We start from the raw sequence: 18,045 nt of genomic DNA, 5'->3' as shown, positions 1-18,045 counted from the left end.
GTGGTTAGCTTGGTATAGCTGTACAGTAAGTGTAGTCTTTTTACATGACAGGGTAACCAGCTGCCAGCCATGAAATGGCAGCTAACCTCACCCTTGATATGGTTTTGAAGCTAACATGATTGTAAATGTATAATTCACGTTAATTGCTGTACAAACACCTAACATCACTTGAACACTAGCATACTATGACTGAACAATTTAATGAGTGCAGAGGGATGAAAATGCTAACAGTTTGGCAAAAGAAACAGAAAATTACTCATTATAATAAAAGCATAGATTAATTTTACATTCCTTTTGATAATCACAACAATAACAATAATGAAAATACTCTCAGGGGGGGCCCATTCAGTGTGAGGCCCAGGAAATTGTCCGGACCGCCCCCCTTTAACAGCCGCCCTGTATGCTCGTATTAAAAATGATGGCATGCTCATCAGAAGCTAGGCAGGCTAGGTGATACGTTTCCGTACCATGATAGTTCTGACATGATTCTGGGATGTGACATTAAAACGCCTCCATCTTGTGATTAACGTTAATAGCGTAAGTTGTCTCAGCGCAACAGCAGCCCGATCATCGCCAGTCACCTGCAGCAGACGCAGCGTCAGCCGCTACTACGCCACATCTTTGGTGCACGTTTGGATGCTCCTTCTCTGCGCGTGATTTAACGAAGCCGACAAGACGCAACGGGTGTGTTCAGAATCAGCATCCCATGGTTTCAGGACCAGCAGACAACCTGCTGCGGCGGAGCATAAGAGGAGGAGGAGGGCGGTGTCATTTTCATACCAGTTTGCTTGGTTTGTGTTTTTCGCTTTTGTGTTCGTCGCGCCGCGGTTTTCACAGTGAATGCATCGTTGTGCGTTAGCCGCTCAGCAGAGAGCCTAAGCGTTTGAAATCAAACGCACCTTTTCATTTCTCAGTGGACCAATCACAGGCTGCGGTGATGTAAACAAGGAAATGGCGAGTGCAATCGAAACCGAGAAACGAACAGAGAGACATTAAAAGGGAGAACTTTAAACATTTGTACACTGTCTAACTATCATTTTCTCCTCATACAAACGAGTTGAAACATTTATTCCGACGCTGAAACAGTCGCGTGATTTGTTTTTATGTTTCATATCTGTTGAAGCTCATTCGTTACGTCGTTAGTGTCACAGGTGGAGAATGGAAGAAAAACACAAGCAGATTCTTCAGCGGAACAGGGTCAGACTGGTCACAGACATGGACCCCACAGACCTTTACGATGGCCTGATTGAAAAGAAAGTTTTCACCCACGACATGATCGACGAGATTAAGGTGGGGCAGCAATGTGGGTCAGATCTGTGTGGTGATGGGTTAGAGCTATATGGTTGGAAAAAATCCCAATGTGAAACAAAAACCAATCTGAAGACTGACATTGTGATTGCACGGTAGGAATATATATATATATATTTTCCACCTTTAGCGTGTATGATTGTTTAGTGGTATACGTGTAATATAGTATACAATTCTTATATAGGTAGCTAAGGTTAGGGATTGTGCTTTACCCACATAAAATCCCATAATCCAACAAAGAAGAAACTGCAGAGATAGACTCGGAGAGTGGAGAGAGTTCTGAAAGAGTGTTTACAACATCTTTGGTATTTGGCATGTTCTCCCTGTGTGTGTGTGGGTTTTCTCCGGGTTCTCCTGTTTCCACCCACAGTCCAATAACATGCAATATGGGGATTAGGTAAATCGGACACTATAAATTGACTGAAGGTGTGAGTGTGAGAGTAGATGGTTGTCCCTGTAATGGATTGACAATCTGTCCAGGGTGTGACCATGGACCTTTACTTAGCCATATTATTTGCTATAATTTGCTGCCCGTGACATAATAAAGTGTCTTCCTTTCAGTCCGCTGGGACCAGACGTGACCAGGCCAGGCAGTTGGTACGGGACTTAGAGACCCGCGGGAGTCGAGCCTTTCCATTATTTCTGGAGTGTCTTCAGGAGACAGGCCAGCAGAGTCTGGCAGAGCTCCTGCAGAGTGGAGCTCCAACAGTTAATCTACAACCTGCAACACCCACTCAGGTTAATCGCCCTGTTGTTCAGCCTCTCCCCATTTGTAAGTGTATGATATTACTTCAGTAAATGTGTTGGTCTGAAAATGCTTGCAATAGATCTTCTTGGTTGCTCATACGTTTGCTTTTTGCTTCTTTAACAGCTTCCCCGATGGATGTAGATAGGCAAAGAGAAAAAGGTGTCCCTGTTTATCCAATACAAAGACCCAGTTCCACCATCAGTCCATGTAAGTTATGTGGTAGAGTTGGTTAGTTAATATCATTTGCAGCTTATAAAAATGCTATTTTTTGGGCATTGCTGCTCTCTCTCCTGGGGTCCACTCATCAGATGACTAATTTCCTGGTTGGCCTCAGAACAGACTTAGAAGACTACATACTCTTTTTAATATAAAGGCTATCCAGATAAGATCCAGGAAGTGGAGCTGCCAGTAAGAATGCCCACTCTCTCTTAACTACCCTGTAACTGGTCATTTCCTCCTGTCAAAAGCTTTCTGTGATGGGAGAGCTTTAGTTGTGAGGCAGTCAGAGGAAGTGCAGATATGTTCTTCTCTCTCAGGTCACTTGATTAACATTAAACTGAGAGGTAATTATGTAATTATCAGTTAATATTACCAAAAGACCCTGCCTACTGTACCTTCAGTCAACATGTTGGTAACAAGTTTCCCGTGTGTTTTACACATATCAATGCTCCTGTCACAGCACCTGAAAGGGAGCGTCTAAGACCAAGGCCCCAAGGCAGAATACGACGGGACAGTATTCAGGTAAACACAATTTAATTGTTTCCAATGCGCTTTACAACAGAAAGACAAATAGTGTTGTTAATCCCCTGCATTCTTTTTGTGCACCTCCATGACAGAACTATAAAATTGATGCCAGCCCATGTGGTCACTGCCTCATCATTAATAATGTGGAGTTTGACTCTCAGAGCGAGCTCAGCAATCGCAAGGGTTCCAACATTGACTGTGACAAGCTGGAGAGCAGATTCAAAGCACTCAACTTCATTGTGGAAGTGAAGACGAACCTAAAACAAAGAGTGAGTAGTTTTCGTGTCCGTTAGCACATGTGGAACCTTGAGCTCATGTTTGTGTGGCTAACTGCACTCTTCACATTTCAGCAAATCAAACACGAGCTGTCGGCTTTGTCTAAAAGGGACCACTCACAGTATGACTGCTGTGTGGTTATCATGCTGTCCCATGGGACTGAGGTAAGACATGTCCCATATTTTTAACAAAACCAGCCTACACTGATTACACCAGCTGCTGTTGCAAAATTATCTCGCTACAACTGACCGACACAAGTTCAGATCAAGCTGACATTGAGGTGTTGTGTGCATATGCTAACAGGTGAGCCACAGCCGCTTCCCTGGTGCTGTGTATGGTGTAGATGGACAGTATGTCCCAGTGCAGCAAATCACAAACTACCTCAACGGCCAGCATTGCCCGTCATTACAGGGAAAACCCAAACTGTTCTTCATCCAGGCATGTGGAGGAGGTACCGAACACTGTTACTGCTACTATATACAGTACATTACATGTGCTTTACGTGGTCTCACAGGATAAATGTTTTTTTTATCTTTGAGGTGAAAGAGACATAGGCTTTGAGGTGTCCCCAGATGAATTTGAGCCATCTATCGGTAGAACAGATGACCAGACAGACGCGATCCCGATGTCATCCAGCAGCGACTCCCTGAGCATGTCTGATGAGCCTGATGCCAGAACCACTCTACCCACGCCGAGTGACATTTTGGTGTCCTACTCCACTTTTCCTGGTGTGTTTGTGTCTGAATGTGATTATGTTATGGCTGTCAGCCTCAACACATTAATCACGATTATATTTTATAACGTGTGAGGTGTCATCACAATGGAGACCTCACATCATCTAAATCATCACTTATATAAAACGGAGATAGCAAATAACCCGGAACTCCTGCAAAATGCAAAATGTATGCCGTATGTAACCCAATGCCAGCAAATGTAGGTGAAATAATTGTCATTCAGCAGAAATTGAAGATAAAATAATACTGACCTTTTTATAAGTGTACAATCATGCCATAAGAATTATTGTTTTTCATTACCCCAGAATGAGCTTTTTGTTTCCATCTGGGGGTAGTTTAGCTCTATGGAGGCAGCATCTTTTGAGTTTTGACACTAAACTGAGGGGACATTGTCTCATCTTATTCTGTTGAATGAAATAACTTGGATTCATTTGATTTAGAATTGACCAAAGATACTTTGGTAAGAGTCGCTTTACATTGTTAATATGGACTTAAGTTAGAACATGATTTGCTGTATGTACAGTTTGTCCTAATGTTTCACTGACAATATATGTACAGGTTATGTTTCTTGGAGAGACACCCAGTCAGGATCCTGGTACGTTGAAATACTGGACCGTATTCTTGAGGAAAATGCTGCCACTGATGACCTGGTTACAATGTTGATGATGGTGAGCTCCTCTCATGCCTCCAAATTAAAGTGCAGCTTTATTAATCTTCCTTCTGATCTGATATTAACTGTGTTTACTTCCCAGGTCAATCATGAAGTTTCCCAAAACTCTGCGAAGGGACTCTACAAGCAAATGCCTGGTTCTTTTAACTTTCTCCGCAAACTTCTCCACTTTCAAACCCAAGTGTAGCACAAGCTAAATTCAACCTGACTCACTTTACTTCCATGGTGAGATTCAATGTCCACAATGATAAGCACGTTTTTAACCCTTTCTAAATTGCATTTTAAGACAAATCATACATTTACAGTGAAAACATGGAAAATGTAAATGTCATTTTTTTCAAACAGTGATGCCATATGTTGACAGACAATCGACAACATGTGTGTTGTGTGTGATCTGTAAAAACAATGATCTAATAATGATCTTGGTAATAAATGGGTTCGACTCCCCACTCTTAGTTCCACATTCTTTGACTAAACTGCTGTTCATTGAACACCGTTTTTCTACAGCTGATGAGTTCATAATCCAACACACACACAATGCAACGGTTTCCTGACACTTTCACCACCACCCATCATTCACTGTATGGATATAATAATTCATACAGAGAGCAAACGCAGGAACTAAAGTGGGATTCAGTCATTTGAATTGCAGACACTGACATTCCTCTGATAAACCCTCGGACATAATATTGTACATTACTGTGATGTTTCCATTTTTTTACTCTTTTATCATATTGTCAATAATAATAATAATTGATAATTAGGGTGACATGTTATTAAACCTACAATTCAGAGAAACAATAAAAATAGCCTTATACTATATGACCTTTATTGTTGTTATTGTCGTGTAACTGCTGGATGCGAGTGTGACATCATGTCAGTTAGGCAGTTGTCAACTTAAAAGGATCTTTGTTCTCTTTATTTGTCATCAAAGGACACATTACAGGAAACTTGAATCTACACACTGTAGATCATTGGCAGACGAGTAGGTAAGCAGAGGTTGCTCATGTTATTGGCAGTGCACTTTCTCAAACATTCATTTTAAGTGTAAGGGTTAATGGAGACAGTAATTCGACCTTAGAGACACAATGTTTTCAGATATCAATTCAGGTGAGTATGTGGATCCTACATTATTCCTAAATGTTGGGTTCACAGAACTTATTTGTATTAAATGTCCCAAAGAACCACATTGTCCTGTTTTAACACTGAATGCTGTATGGTGTCTATTTTGATATTTTGTATTTAATTTATTCAATTATGATACCTAACATATCTTGTATATTTGTTCAACATGTCACCTTCCAGGTGAAAGAAAGGTTTTTATAACCTGTAGTCAGAGGTGGAAAAAGTACTAAAATATTGTACTCAAGTAAAAGTACCAATACTTTGATGAAATACTACTCAAGTAGAAGTAAAAAGTAGTTCATTTGAAATGTACTTTAAGTAAAAGTTACTTAGTTACTTTGCGTGGGGTGTGAGGGAAGTAGAAATATGACAAAGGGGTCAGAAATCCCCAAAATTTTGGAGCTCACGCACCCGGCGCGACACAGGATATGACATCACTTTTGGCCACGCCCTCTATGTTCACGCGCCAGTGCTGATGCTAATCACATCATCATTCGTCTGGTTCTGCTGTATATTTTCCCTCTGAGTCAATACGTACTCAAGTAAAATACAAAATCCTGATTTTAAATTGTACGTAAAAAATACAAAATACACAAAAACAGTATTCAATAACGTTATAAAAATACGTTATAAAAATAATGTTATGTCTGATATGTGTCAGTACTGATATCTGTGTGTCACGGTGCACACTTATGCAAATTAGGAGATGACGTCATCTCGCATCTTAGAACTTATCGTTCATTTATCGTTATCGAGGTGAGCTGCTCAATATATCGTGATATTGATTTGAGGCCATATCGCCCAGCCCTAGTTCAGACAATTAAAAAAAAGAATACCAAAAATAACATCATATCTAATCGTAGGATTAAATTTGATCTCGGCATCCAAGGAGAGGACGGCCTTGGAGTCACCCAGTAAAAGGCAGAGAGAGGACAGCAAACCTGCTGAGAAGCTTGTCGTGAAGAGGAAACCACCCACAAGAAAGAAGAAGATTTACAGCACTTTTGTTCCCCAGAGCTGCAACAGCCCCTCAGCCTCCAAACCGGACAATGGGAGAAGCTGCGTCTTAGGCCACACCTGCACAGGTGAGCTAATTTGCATGATAACAATATCAGCAGCAGTGAAGAGTCCTGTCTTCACCTTGTGGTTACCAGGAAAGTACCTGCCTCTAGCCCAGGGGTCTCAAACTCAAATGACCTGGGGGCCAATGCACATCTATTGTGGTCAAGAGGGGGCCGGCCTAGCGAACAAAAAGTGGGGAAAAAAACAACTGTTCACAATATTGCATCATGATATCACATGTATACTTAATAAAACGGTTTATGATGCAAAATGAATGTATTAATATCATAAAGATACATTTATTTTTAAATATGTAAGAATGTGGCCAAAAACGGTTACTACATTCAAATTCAAAATACAGAGGTCTTTTAGCTTTCGTTTTCTGACGTAACTGGCAACCCGTGGTTGCTCGGCAGCTGAGACTCTACTGACTGCAATGATTGGTAGACAGTGGTAGGTGGCGCCACATGCCAAAACATGATTTCAAAACATAAACATGATTTGCAGTCTGCAATAGATTTTTTTAATGCAAATATTTTGGCTGTACTGTTGTTGTTGGTGAGTTCAGTTTGTTATATGAACATTATTCCTCAGCCTCTGTGACATTAAGAGGATTTTATGGCCAGTTGCTTTAGATTTATTACATCATGCACCTTTAAATTACTTAAATAATAGTGTGGACAACTGTAATTAAAATTCGTACCAGGAGCCGTTTCGGGGCCACTGCCATTCATGGCTCGGGCCCGAACAATTGTATTTATATATGTAATTGAATGTGGTATGTGATACATTTAATAATGTGATAACTATGACCAAATGTCTTATTATTAAAACATTGATAGCAAATATATATTCAATTCTATCACCTCGCTGGCAGCTATGTCTCAGCTACACACTGTGTTTAAAAGACAGTGAGGTCGTGGGCCATGTTTTCATTATAACATTATATTAAGTGGGGGGGCCGCCAGTTTGAGACCCCTGCTTTAGCCCTTCATGGCCAGATGCAGTTACTCACAGTCAGTCCCACAGCAGCCCATGAAGATACATTACTTTTTACAATCTGTTTTTATTTGACATAATTTACAAAATACACCCACCAGCATCTTTATTAGATATAGAGGACAACCTTTAAGATTTGGCACCATCACATATGCCTGGTTCACTTAAATCAGCTTTCTCATCAATTCTGGATGCTTGGTTTGGACTTCAGGAGCTCATTGCGTCTATACATGTCTATGTGTCTAAATGCATTGAATTGCTGCCATGTTTTGGTCTGAATGTGTAGCTGTTAACACAGTTGAACAGCTGTGCGTGGCCAATGAACGTACAATGAATGAAGGTCAGCAATGGGTCACAAGCGAATTGCAATTTAATACTAACGCCGTGGCTCATTCTAGGGTTGACATGGAGCTTCATACAAGAGAAAAAGCAGGACAACAGAAACTCGGTCAGAAAACTGCAGAGCGATGACTGCAGACCTGAGGTGCCAGTGGCGAAGGCCACAAAAAGAAAAGCCTCTGCTGAAAGTGGAACAGTCAGGAAGAAGAAGAAGAAGAAGAGTGATGACGTCACACAGAACAACAGCTGCCTCTTTGGACACACCTGCAGAGGTCATCTCATTTTCATGGATTATTCTATTTATATATATATAATATATATATTTATTTTATTATCATAGGATTTCATGTTATTTTATGAAACAACACTATGTAACTTTTACTGTCACATTTATCAACTTTTTAACTGACTTCAGTCCAATTTTTTTTAAACCTGAAATGGCACAGTCCCCCACAAACTCACACAGTGCTACAGTCTGGCAACTAAATACATGTGAAGCTATTTTTAGGATGGGGTGTCAAATCTGGATCAGCGTAGAATCAGGTTGGAAAACTTTCTGTGGACTATTGTTGTGGTTACAGTTTTATTGTCATTGCAAAACTTAGCTTGCAGAGAATAAATAAATAGGCATCATAAATAAAATCCTACTTAAAATCACTGTGTTAAAAATAGAGCAGCATGATGTTTACAGCTGGTGTTATATCGTTTTATGATTTTAAGTCCACAGCTCGTAGGAAAAAGCACTTTTTCGTCAGTCATCGTAAAGGAATAATTCAACATGATAACATTATTCCCTGTCGGATAAGTAGAATAAAATATTGACCAAGCTGTAAACACAACATTGTGCTTTTTGCGGTTTCCTCAAAAGTAAAGTTTGACATGTGATGGTTGAAAGCTTTAAAAAAAAAAAAAGAGAGGGCTTTGAGTTAATATTTGAGTATCTAAGTCCTTATTTACTATTACATTAGAGCTACCTCAGTCATAATAATGTGAAAAATAAAATGTGTCCATGTGTTTGACTTCTAGATCACTTCCATGACAAATACCTGCAACTGGGTAAGATCGGACAAGGAGGCTTTGGTTCAGTTTATGATGGCATCAGGACATCTGACAAATTACATGTAAGTATTAAAGTGTCCATGCTCATCCATCACACAAACAGTACCCACACGGTCACCGTCCCATGTACTAAGTAACTATGTCCTGTAGGTGGCGATCAAACACATCCGATCATCATGTGTGAGGAGGGGGTCAATGGTGAGTGTCCTGATGTCTCACTATCAACACTCCGTCGACAACATTTGTGGTACTACTGTTGCTGATGATTAAAACATGTGTTTTTTCTTTTTGTCAGATGTTAAATGGGATAAAATGCATGATTCCCGTCGAGGTGATCCTCTTACACAAAGCAGCAGGTGAACCAGAGTGTGTGGGTAAATCAGCAGCCGTGTCACTGTTAGACTGGTACGATCTGAAAGAGCGGGTCATCCTGGTCATGGAGAGGCCACGACCCTCTGTGACCCTCAACAGCTACTTGCAAAGATGTGGCCCAGTGAACGAGAAGATTGCAAAGGTACTAAAACCAGGGCCGGCCCAAGCTTTTATGGGGCCCTAAGCTGAATTTGATACATATACAGGGACAGTGCATTAATTATAGTTGTGTTATTTACACCAAACCAGTCTCACTTTGGTCCTCGTCTTAATTTTCACTTTCAAAGTGAAGCACCGAGTGTGGTGTGAACTGAAATGAAACAGGTAAACCAGTTTAATGACTAAATGAGCAAATCTTCAACTGTCTCTGAAGATAAACACTATTTAGATATCTAAATATATCTAAAGATGTCTACATTTATTTAATATGATAAAATCGGCTCTGACTAAAGCTTTTGGAGCATCTTCTTATGTGTGGACTGTTTAAAAACGGGGGGTTAGACTGCGACCGCATCTGAACATGTCTTAATTTTATGTGGATAATTATCATTATTATCACAACTATAATATGTTCATGCTTCATGTTCAAGAAACCATGACAAAGCAATATCACAGAAATCCCTTTAAGTAGCTGCTCTTGAGATATGACTTATGGGACGCCAGAATGCTTGTTTTCTGTCAGTTGCTGATCCTTGTCTTAAATTACCTTTCAACCTTCGCTGAGTTGAAATTAAAACATCTACAACATCACAGAGGATTAAACATTTTATAACATGCACTAATTAGATTGCTTGTCTGAAAGCTGCTTCGAGGAAAGATCTCTAGGCGACTCTGAGTGTCTCTTTGTGCGTTTCAGAAAGTCACAAAGCAGCTGGTGGAAGCAGCTGTAAAGATGGAGGCGGTAAAAATCTTCCACCGGGACATCAAAACTTCAAACATCCTTATCCAGTGCACACCTGGTATCTTCCGAATGCGAGTCATCGACTTTGGGTGTGGCTCCATTTTGAGGAAAAGACATTACAATTACCGTAGGTTCAGAGGTGAGATGTCTGTTGGACCGGTTTATCCCTGGTTTGGTGTGTATTATCAAAATCTTAACCTGCTCCTGACCCTCTTTCTCCGTGTCCTTCTGTCTCACATAGGCACCCCTTTGTATATTCCTCCAGAGTTTATGAAATATGGGATATACCAGGCTGGACCAACCACTGTCTGGCAGTTGGGTGCTGTGTTGTATGAAGTGCTGCATGGAGTGTGGTTCAACACCTTTAGTTTCGTTAACACCAAATGTAAAATCAGAAGTGACCTGTCCACAGGTAAGACCATGTTGGTGTATATTTGATCTTAAATCCTACATATTTTAATTCAGTTGAAGGAAAAAGCTAAAACTAAAGTATTGTTTTTATATTTATGTTCAGTGTGGACTGTAATAAGCTGCAAAATTAAAGGTGCCATATGTAAGAATGTGGCCAAAAACGGTTACTACATTCGAATTCAAAATAACGAGGTCTTTTAGGTTTCGTTTTCTGATGTAACTGGCAACCCGTGGTTGCTCGGTAGCTGAGACTCTACTGACTGCAATGATTGGTAGACGGCGGTAGGTGGCGCCACATGCCAAAACATGATTTCAAAACATAAACATGATTTGCAGTCCGCAAAATATTATTTTTAATGCAAATATTTTGGCTGTACTGTTGTTGTTGGTGAGTTCAGTTTGTTATATGAACATTATTCCTGCGTCTCTGTGACAAATTAAAAGGATTTTATGGCCAGTTGCTTTAGATTTGTTACATAATGCACCTTTAAGTTGAATCTAGAATTCTCAGCATGGAAACAGTATATACACATTTCGTGAAGACATACAAAGCACTGACAAACAAAACCAGGAGACAAACGACTTAAGAAGGGAAGAGGAAACCGGGACCAGGTGCTGACAATCAGGGAATTAACACCAGGTGCAGACATCAGACAAATTAGACAGGACCAAGATAAAGACAGCGACAGTGCAGACAAAAAATAGAAAGGAAACCCTCACCAAAATAAAACTGGGAATGAAAAAAACGTGACTCCCAAAATAAAACACAATTAACATGCCGATGTGTGACACTGTGATATTTAACTGTAAGAACGTTGACCCATCGACCTCATCTGGGGACACTGCCCGTACCATCTAGTGGTCTCATAACAACATTACACTCCCGACCGAGTGTATTGTCCGAATATGGACAAGGGAAAAATACCAATTTAATTTAATTTTATGAATGAAACTTGTATATGTATAAACAATAACGTCTGCAGCTTCTGCAATATTAGCAAGCTACAACATCTGTAAACATGAAGTCCTCGTTTGAGGACATCTGGTCTATTGGCATATTTTTTTATCATTTAAATCACAGGGAAAATTTCCTTTTCGAGAGCTGAACAATTGCTCAGTGTATCTATCAGCTGTGGAATGCATGCTGGAGAAGCAGGTATATGTTTTATATCAGCAGGTATATGTTTTATATAGTTTCCAAGGTACTATTCAGCTTGGTATTATTCATTTTTTGCTTTTTAGGTTTCACAGCAGCCATCTGGACAGAAAGCAGTGAAAATGTACATATTGTGAAACAGATTGATACAGGTGTAAATATTATAATATAGAACATTCATCAATCTGTGTCCATCTGTTGGTCAGTTTTCTGTCAAGACCCATTGAGGATAATGGATTTTTAGATAACTACTTATTGTAGAAATCAAAAATTACATTTTTAGGCTAATTCAGTCCTGATCCCAAATAGCAAGGAAAAAAATTAAAGCAAAGACAGACCCATTGTCCTCATATACAGACAATGGTTTTGACATCAAGAGCACATAATTTAATTTCAAATAAAATGAGGTCCTACTTATCCCAAATAGTAAAGAGACATAAACAAATGCACATCAAACAAATGTCTGGGTCTTAGGAGGTTAAATATCGTGATAATATTATACAGTGAATTACATCTCGCGATAATGTATTGAGAAGTGTTGTGATAACATCGAATTGTGAATTAAATATCGTGGCGTCTCTGGCGATTCCCATCCCTCATCCAGTAACAGTATGGCAATAATTATGTGATGGAGAAGTAATATTGTGCTTTGGTATTGACAAAGTATAGCTTTGGTAAGTGCAATAGAAAAAGTATGTGGGACATAAGTGAGGATGAATTTCAACATTATACTATATTATCAATTATTATTCCCTGACTTTGTTATGTGAAGGCATTCCACTATTACCTGGCTATTACTATGGAAGTAGCACAGTATTTGTGTTATATTGTCTTCTTCTTATTACCACAAGATTACAACTTTTTTCATCAAGGTGAAAACTGCATCAGAATTAAGATGGTATTACCACAATATTACCTCTATATTACAAAAAAGTATCCAGCATTGCAAAATGTCAGTTTGTCTCCTAAAGTCTGCCTGATGTTTAATGTTATTTGTTGTTTTACAGTAGCTATATGGTATTAAAGTTTGACTATGACAGATTACAGTTACTGTTTGTAATGGAGTGGACTCAGCAAATAAACATCATATTTTACTATTATCCTGCCCCGTTTGTCACTTGAGCACCTGCCCCTCCACACTGAATAATGTAGCTGAGTTTTGGTATTAACAGTGTAAACAGTTATCATTTTCCTCTTTGTTACATTAAATGCAGACCCCAGCCTCACTGTCTCTTTGTCTTTTGCCGTCTCTATTCGCAGATTGCCTGGATTTTTTTAAAGCATGTTTAGCTTTGGAGCCTGAAGATCGAGCTTCTCTAAAGCAAATGCTGCAACATCCCTGGCTCTCATGATCCTGGACTCACACACCTTCACATCATGCAAATACTACACCCACACGCATGCACGCACGCACACACACACGCATGCACACACACATACACACACACACACACACACACACACAAACACACACACACACACACACACACACACACACACACACACACACACACACACACACACACACACACACACACAGTTGTTAAAAATTAAAAATATGCCTGAAGGACCGAAACTGAAAAACAAAACTAATATTTATCATTAAAATATTTATTTATTTTGGACAATGAATGCACTCAGTGTCTCAGGGTGAAGAAGACTATATTTTATTATTTCAACAAGGTATTAATGTTATTTGAAAATCTTGTTTTTCTTGTTGAAATTTAAAAAAATAAAATTGAATACAAAGCCCATTTCCAGTTTCCTCATATAATTAAAGAATTAAACCCATACCAGTCATTGCCAACACCAGCAGAAAAGCATTGCTTTCTTTCTCTTTAAAAAACAATAATATCGACCAGTGGTTCTCTAATCTTTTATACAAGTACCACCTGAGAACATGTTGAGCTCTCGAGGTATAACAGCATTATTACCGACGTTACAATACAGAAGTGTAAATAGACCGAGCAAAGTCTGATATACAGACTTTTCACAGGAGGCAGATTTATAAGATGATTTGATCACTCATCATCATCCTCTTCCTCACATATAATTCACACACACTGTGTTTACATGCACAGTTCAATGGAGCTAAGGCCATAGTCAGACTAAGACGGGCAATCAGACAACTTGTCGAGTCAAGAGTATACATTTATTGTGGCACTGTATCTCTATAGGCTAGTGTTTATTGAATCAGTTTCACTGCTGCTCCTCTGCCACACACTCTCATCAAGTGAATAATCTCCAGCTGTGCCTCATCATCCAGGCAGCATATAAGCAGCTCTACACCAGTCACTTTTTGCCAGATTATAATTTTTTTTGGTGGACTGATTAAAAGACTTGTGTTACTTCTGATCGATGCTTCTTGATCCTGTCTCGGCAAAACTACCAGCCTTCTGTCTTTGACCACTTATCCCTGACTGTTCCCCAGTGGGATCTCCGATTCCTGCTCTCGCTTATCAGCCCAACACCAGCCCACTAAAAGGACTGAACCTTTAGTGTGTTTCCTCCTCATGTTCTCATATGAGGATTTGAATATGCCATATAACCATACAAATATATCCATATAAATTATGGGTGCAGGGAAATGGTATGGGGTGCTATTTTTGTTTGTCTTTCATGTATATGTTTCATTTTCAAACAAATTATCATATTAGTACATACAGTAGGAACATTTTATCTATGTACACATTCACAAAGCACAGCAATGAAAATGAAAAAGGCATATATACCATGTCTCTGTAGAGTTACAGTGTTTATACTTATATACATCATGTATATACATCATCATACTTATAAATGAGAAGCACCTGTTGGATCTCAAAGACATGTCGTGTTGTTCATCTAAAATGTGAGACACTGTTCAAATCCTGAGGCTGTTTTTACATTTGCAAATAAATTATTATTAAGTACTTGGCAGTATTTAGTATTATACAATTGAGAACAAAGATCCACAGTGACGTGTCACTCTTTTACAATGGCCCACGACTGTGGATCAGCCTTCCTGAAGTGCAGTGTTGATATTTTTATAAACTCACTCCGAACCTAACCAACTGTAAACTGTAGAAACAGTAAGAAAATGCCACTGGATCATAAAAAAAATGTTCAAGTAAATTACAAATGGTGCAATTTTGAAAATACAGAATGTATCAAAGCATAAACACTGCAACTACTGTAGGTAACAATTTGATCATTTATTTGAAAATGAAACATACACTCAATAAAAATATAAACGCACAAAGAAAAACTTGCAGTTATCCAAAAATAGCAGTACAGCTTTATCAATAAAGTGGCTTTAATTTGCGAGCATTAGGATCAATTTCAAAACAAAAGTCCTGGAGTAATGGCAGAAAGAACACAATGGGGGTCGATGATCCAAGTTCACGCACTGAAATCCACCTGTTGTGAAGACCAACAGTGTCTCCGACAGTTCTGGTCGCTGGGCGGAACCGATCATGGAGGTGCTGGAGCCGCATGTACCGGTCCTGAGCGGGCGTGGTAACACGTGGCCGGCGGGCATGTGAACGGTTCGCTGTCGTTCCAGTCTCTCTGAAACGAGTCCACAGGCTTACAATGAGAAGCATTGAGATCCATTTGCAGTAAGCGATCTGTTATGGAAATTTTGTCCTAATATGAGATAAATGTAAAAGTATGACCTGCAGTGACCTAAGATCAAGGTTAACTAGAGAGATGCCCATTGTTCTGGCAGTCATTACAGGGTAACAGGCCTGCATGTACCTTTGTGATTACTCTTCTTGTACAAGAATAAACTCTTGTTTGATTCCTGATCTGGCCCCACCTTCCTTCTTTTACCAAATTATTTTGACAATATTGGCACCCGCACTGGGGCGCCAATATCTGTCCCTCTCTTCACAACGGTGGACCTGAAGACCTTGCAAGGCGGAGAAAAGAAACCGCCTGGGGGCTCTTAAAGCTTTGTTTGGCCAGGGAGGCCAGGTCCCCTGAAGAGTGGGACAGTGACGGTGACCGACCAGAGAGGGGGGACGGACCAGCCAGGGATTCAAACAATCACAAAGGTAAGACATGTCTTGTGAGGAGCCAAATCGTTGGAAATTTAATTTTGGATTGGTTGAAAAAATAGCTATTCATTTGGCATCAGGATCAAGCATACTAAGGGGCCAAATCATTGGAGAATTAGTCTCGGGGAGGTTGAAAAAATACCACCTCGTTTGGCACCAAGATTAAACATATTTCGTGAAGGCCAAATCATCGGAAACCTAATTTCGCGGAGGTTGAAAAAATACCACCTCGTTTGGCACCAAGATTAGAAATATTTTATGAGGGCCAAATCATCGGAAACTTAATTTCAGGGGGGTTTGAAAAAAAAAACCTCTTGTTTGGTTCCAAGATCGAGCGTTCTGTCTTTGGAAGGACAGCATTAGTTTTGAACTAATCCCGAAGTCGACTGCGTTAAAATAAAAGAGAAGGAAAGAGTCAGGACAACAGTCATTTGAAGCTACGTTTGTTAGCTTGTTTGCTAATGTAGCCCTCTCACTCAATTCAACCTAGGCCATGAAGATATTTATATGAAATACCCCTTTAAACTCTTACATGGGTGGAGAATTGGTGAGAGCCACTAATATTGAATTGGGATTAATTACCCTAAATACACCTATTTCATAGAATAAAAGATTATTCAGGTTACAATGCAGAGAGGCCTGGTTAGCTTATTGATGTTGCTATACTGTTATTTTGACCATGAAATTCCTCAGAGAAGAAATCCACACCGAATTGTAACTTTGAGTACTTACTCCCAAGCCACGGAAAACGACGCCAGCCAACCAACGTGCGCCGAACGGCGATGGAGTGACTCGTAAGAAGAACTGTGTTTGCCATGCTGCTGTGATTCGTTCACACTGTCAGTACACTGACTCACGTGTGTGTGTGTGTGCTTGTTTTCAAGTGGTGTAGCTTGACTCAACATTAGCCGTTAGCTTGGAGAAAAGGACGCTAAATTGTCTGTTTCCCGTTTCTGTAAAAGTCTTCCATAATGCAGCACGCTGCCGCAATCGTTTCGCGTGGACTGAATCCGTGACAGTTCTGTGTTCGCGAATCATGAAGAGTCAGTAACAGCGCGAGCTGAACATGATTCGTGTCCTCCTCCGTCACAGTTCTCTGTCTCAGTTCGTTCGTACGCGCGAATCATGAGTGAGTCAGTATACTGACAGTGTGAACGAATCACAGCAGCACGGCAGACACAGTTCTTCTTACGAGTCACTCCCTCCCCGCTCGGCGCACGTTGGCTGGCGTCGTTTGTCAGCTGTCACTCACTCACTGACCCGCGGCGCGAACATACTGCACTCAGGGAGGACGTGAGTCACGTAGCAGGGCACTGGGCTCCTGCTAAGCACTGAACGATTTGGTGAAAAAATCTTTTAAATGAACGGATTCTAGTGATTCAGTACACTCAAATGAACTGCCGATCCCATCACTAGCAAGTTGACGAAAGTAATCCTCAGCCTTTATCTTCGCTCCTGCTCCACTCCACCGCCATGCAGCATCCGTCTTCTCGTGGCACAACCCCAACCGAATCCAGCGTCGTCTCCGTCTCCTTTCCTCACGATAGACAATGGCTGCCATCAACAGCTAGCGATGTGGCAACGTCCCTCACAATCTCGATTTATCGGCGCTAACTCCCTCACACTGTCCCGCACACACGTTTCACTTCTTCACAAGAAAACAAAAAAAAATAGAAACCCCAACAGAGACGCCCGGGCGTAAAACAATATACCCTTCTTTTCTCTCGAGTTAGCTATAGCATTCAATCACAACGTGCACTCTTTTTTCTTCTCCCCTTTCATCCGTTAGGTCAACTCTATACCACAAAAAGACTTCCTGAAGACCTGAGTGCAGAGCGTTGATACTTTTAAAAACTCACTCCTAACGTGAGACCTACCTAACTTTAAACTGTAGAAACAGTAAAAAAAAATGCCACTGAATCATAAAAATTAAAAAAAATCAGGTTCAAATTAAGCAAATTGCAAATGGTGCAATTTTGAAAATACAGATGTATGTATGATGATGTATGTACAAATGTATCAAAGCATAAACACTGCAACTCCACAGAGACATGGGTATATGCCTTTTTCATTTTCATTGCTGTGCTTTGTTAATGTGTAC

At 40.1% G+C, this 18,045-nt stretch overlaps 1 protein-coding gene across 1 annotated transcript; it reads left to right on the top strand.

The window, feature by feature from the left end:
• The first annotated feature begins 969 nt into the window (after positions 1-969).
• On the top strand, positions 970-4,921 carry casp9 (caspase 9, apoptosis-related cysteine peptidase). Its single transcript, XM_083895387.1, has 10 exons — positions 970-1,290; positions 1,870-2,080; positions 2,180-2,263; positions 2,736-2,797; positions 2,893-3,069; positions 3,151-3,240; positions 3,380-3,527; positions 3,616-3,804; positions 4,369-4,478; positions 4,563-4,921. Exons 1-10 carry the CDS (start codon positions 1,159-1,161, stop codon positions 4,665-4,667), a joined length of 1,308 nt encoding a protein of 435 aa, XP_083751513.1. The 5' UTR covers positions 970-1,158; the 3' UTR covers positions 4,668-4,921.
• The last annotated feature ends 13,124 nt before the right edge of the window (positions 4,922-18,045 follow it).

This window comes from Microchirus variegatus (assembly GCF_963457635.1).
Source record: "Microchirus variegatus genome assembly, chromosome: 9".
Classification (NCBI taxonomy): domain Eukaryota; kingdom Metazoa; phylum Chordata; class Actinopteri; order Pleuronectiformes; family Soleidae; genus Microchirus; species Microchirus variegatus.
Note: the sequence above shows the minus strand (reverse complement) of the source record. Positions and strands in the feature narration are given on the sequence as shown.

Excerpts from the sequence above, each read along its gene's own strand:
- casp9 (XM_083895387.1), top strand. The coding sequence starts at position 1,159 with ATGGAAGAAAAACACAAGCAGATTCTTCAGCGGAACAGGGTCAGACTG. Across the intron at positions 3,805-4,368 it reads GTCCTACTCCACTTTTCCTG|GTTATGTTTCTTGGAGAGAC; the intron begins GTGTGTTTGTGT and ends ATATATGTACAG. Across the intron at positions 4,479-4,562 it reads TGGTTACAATGTTGATGATG|GTCAATCATGAAGTTTCCCA; the intron begins GTGAGCTCCTCT and ends TTTACTTCCCAG.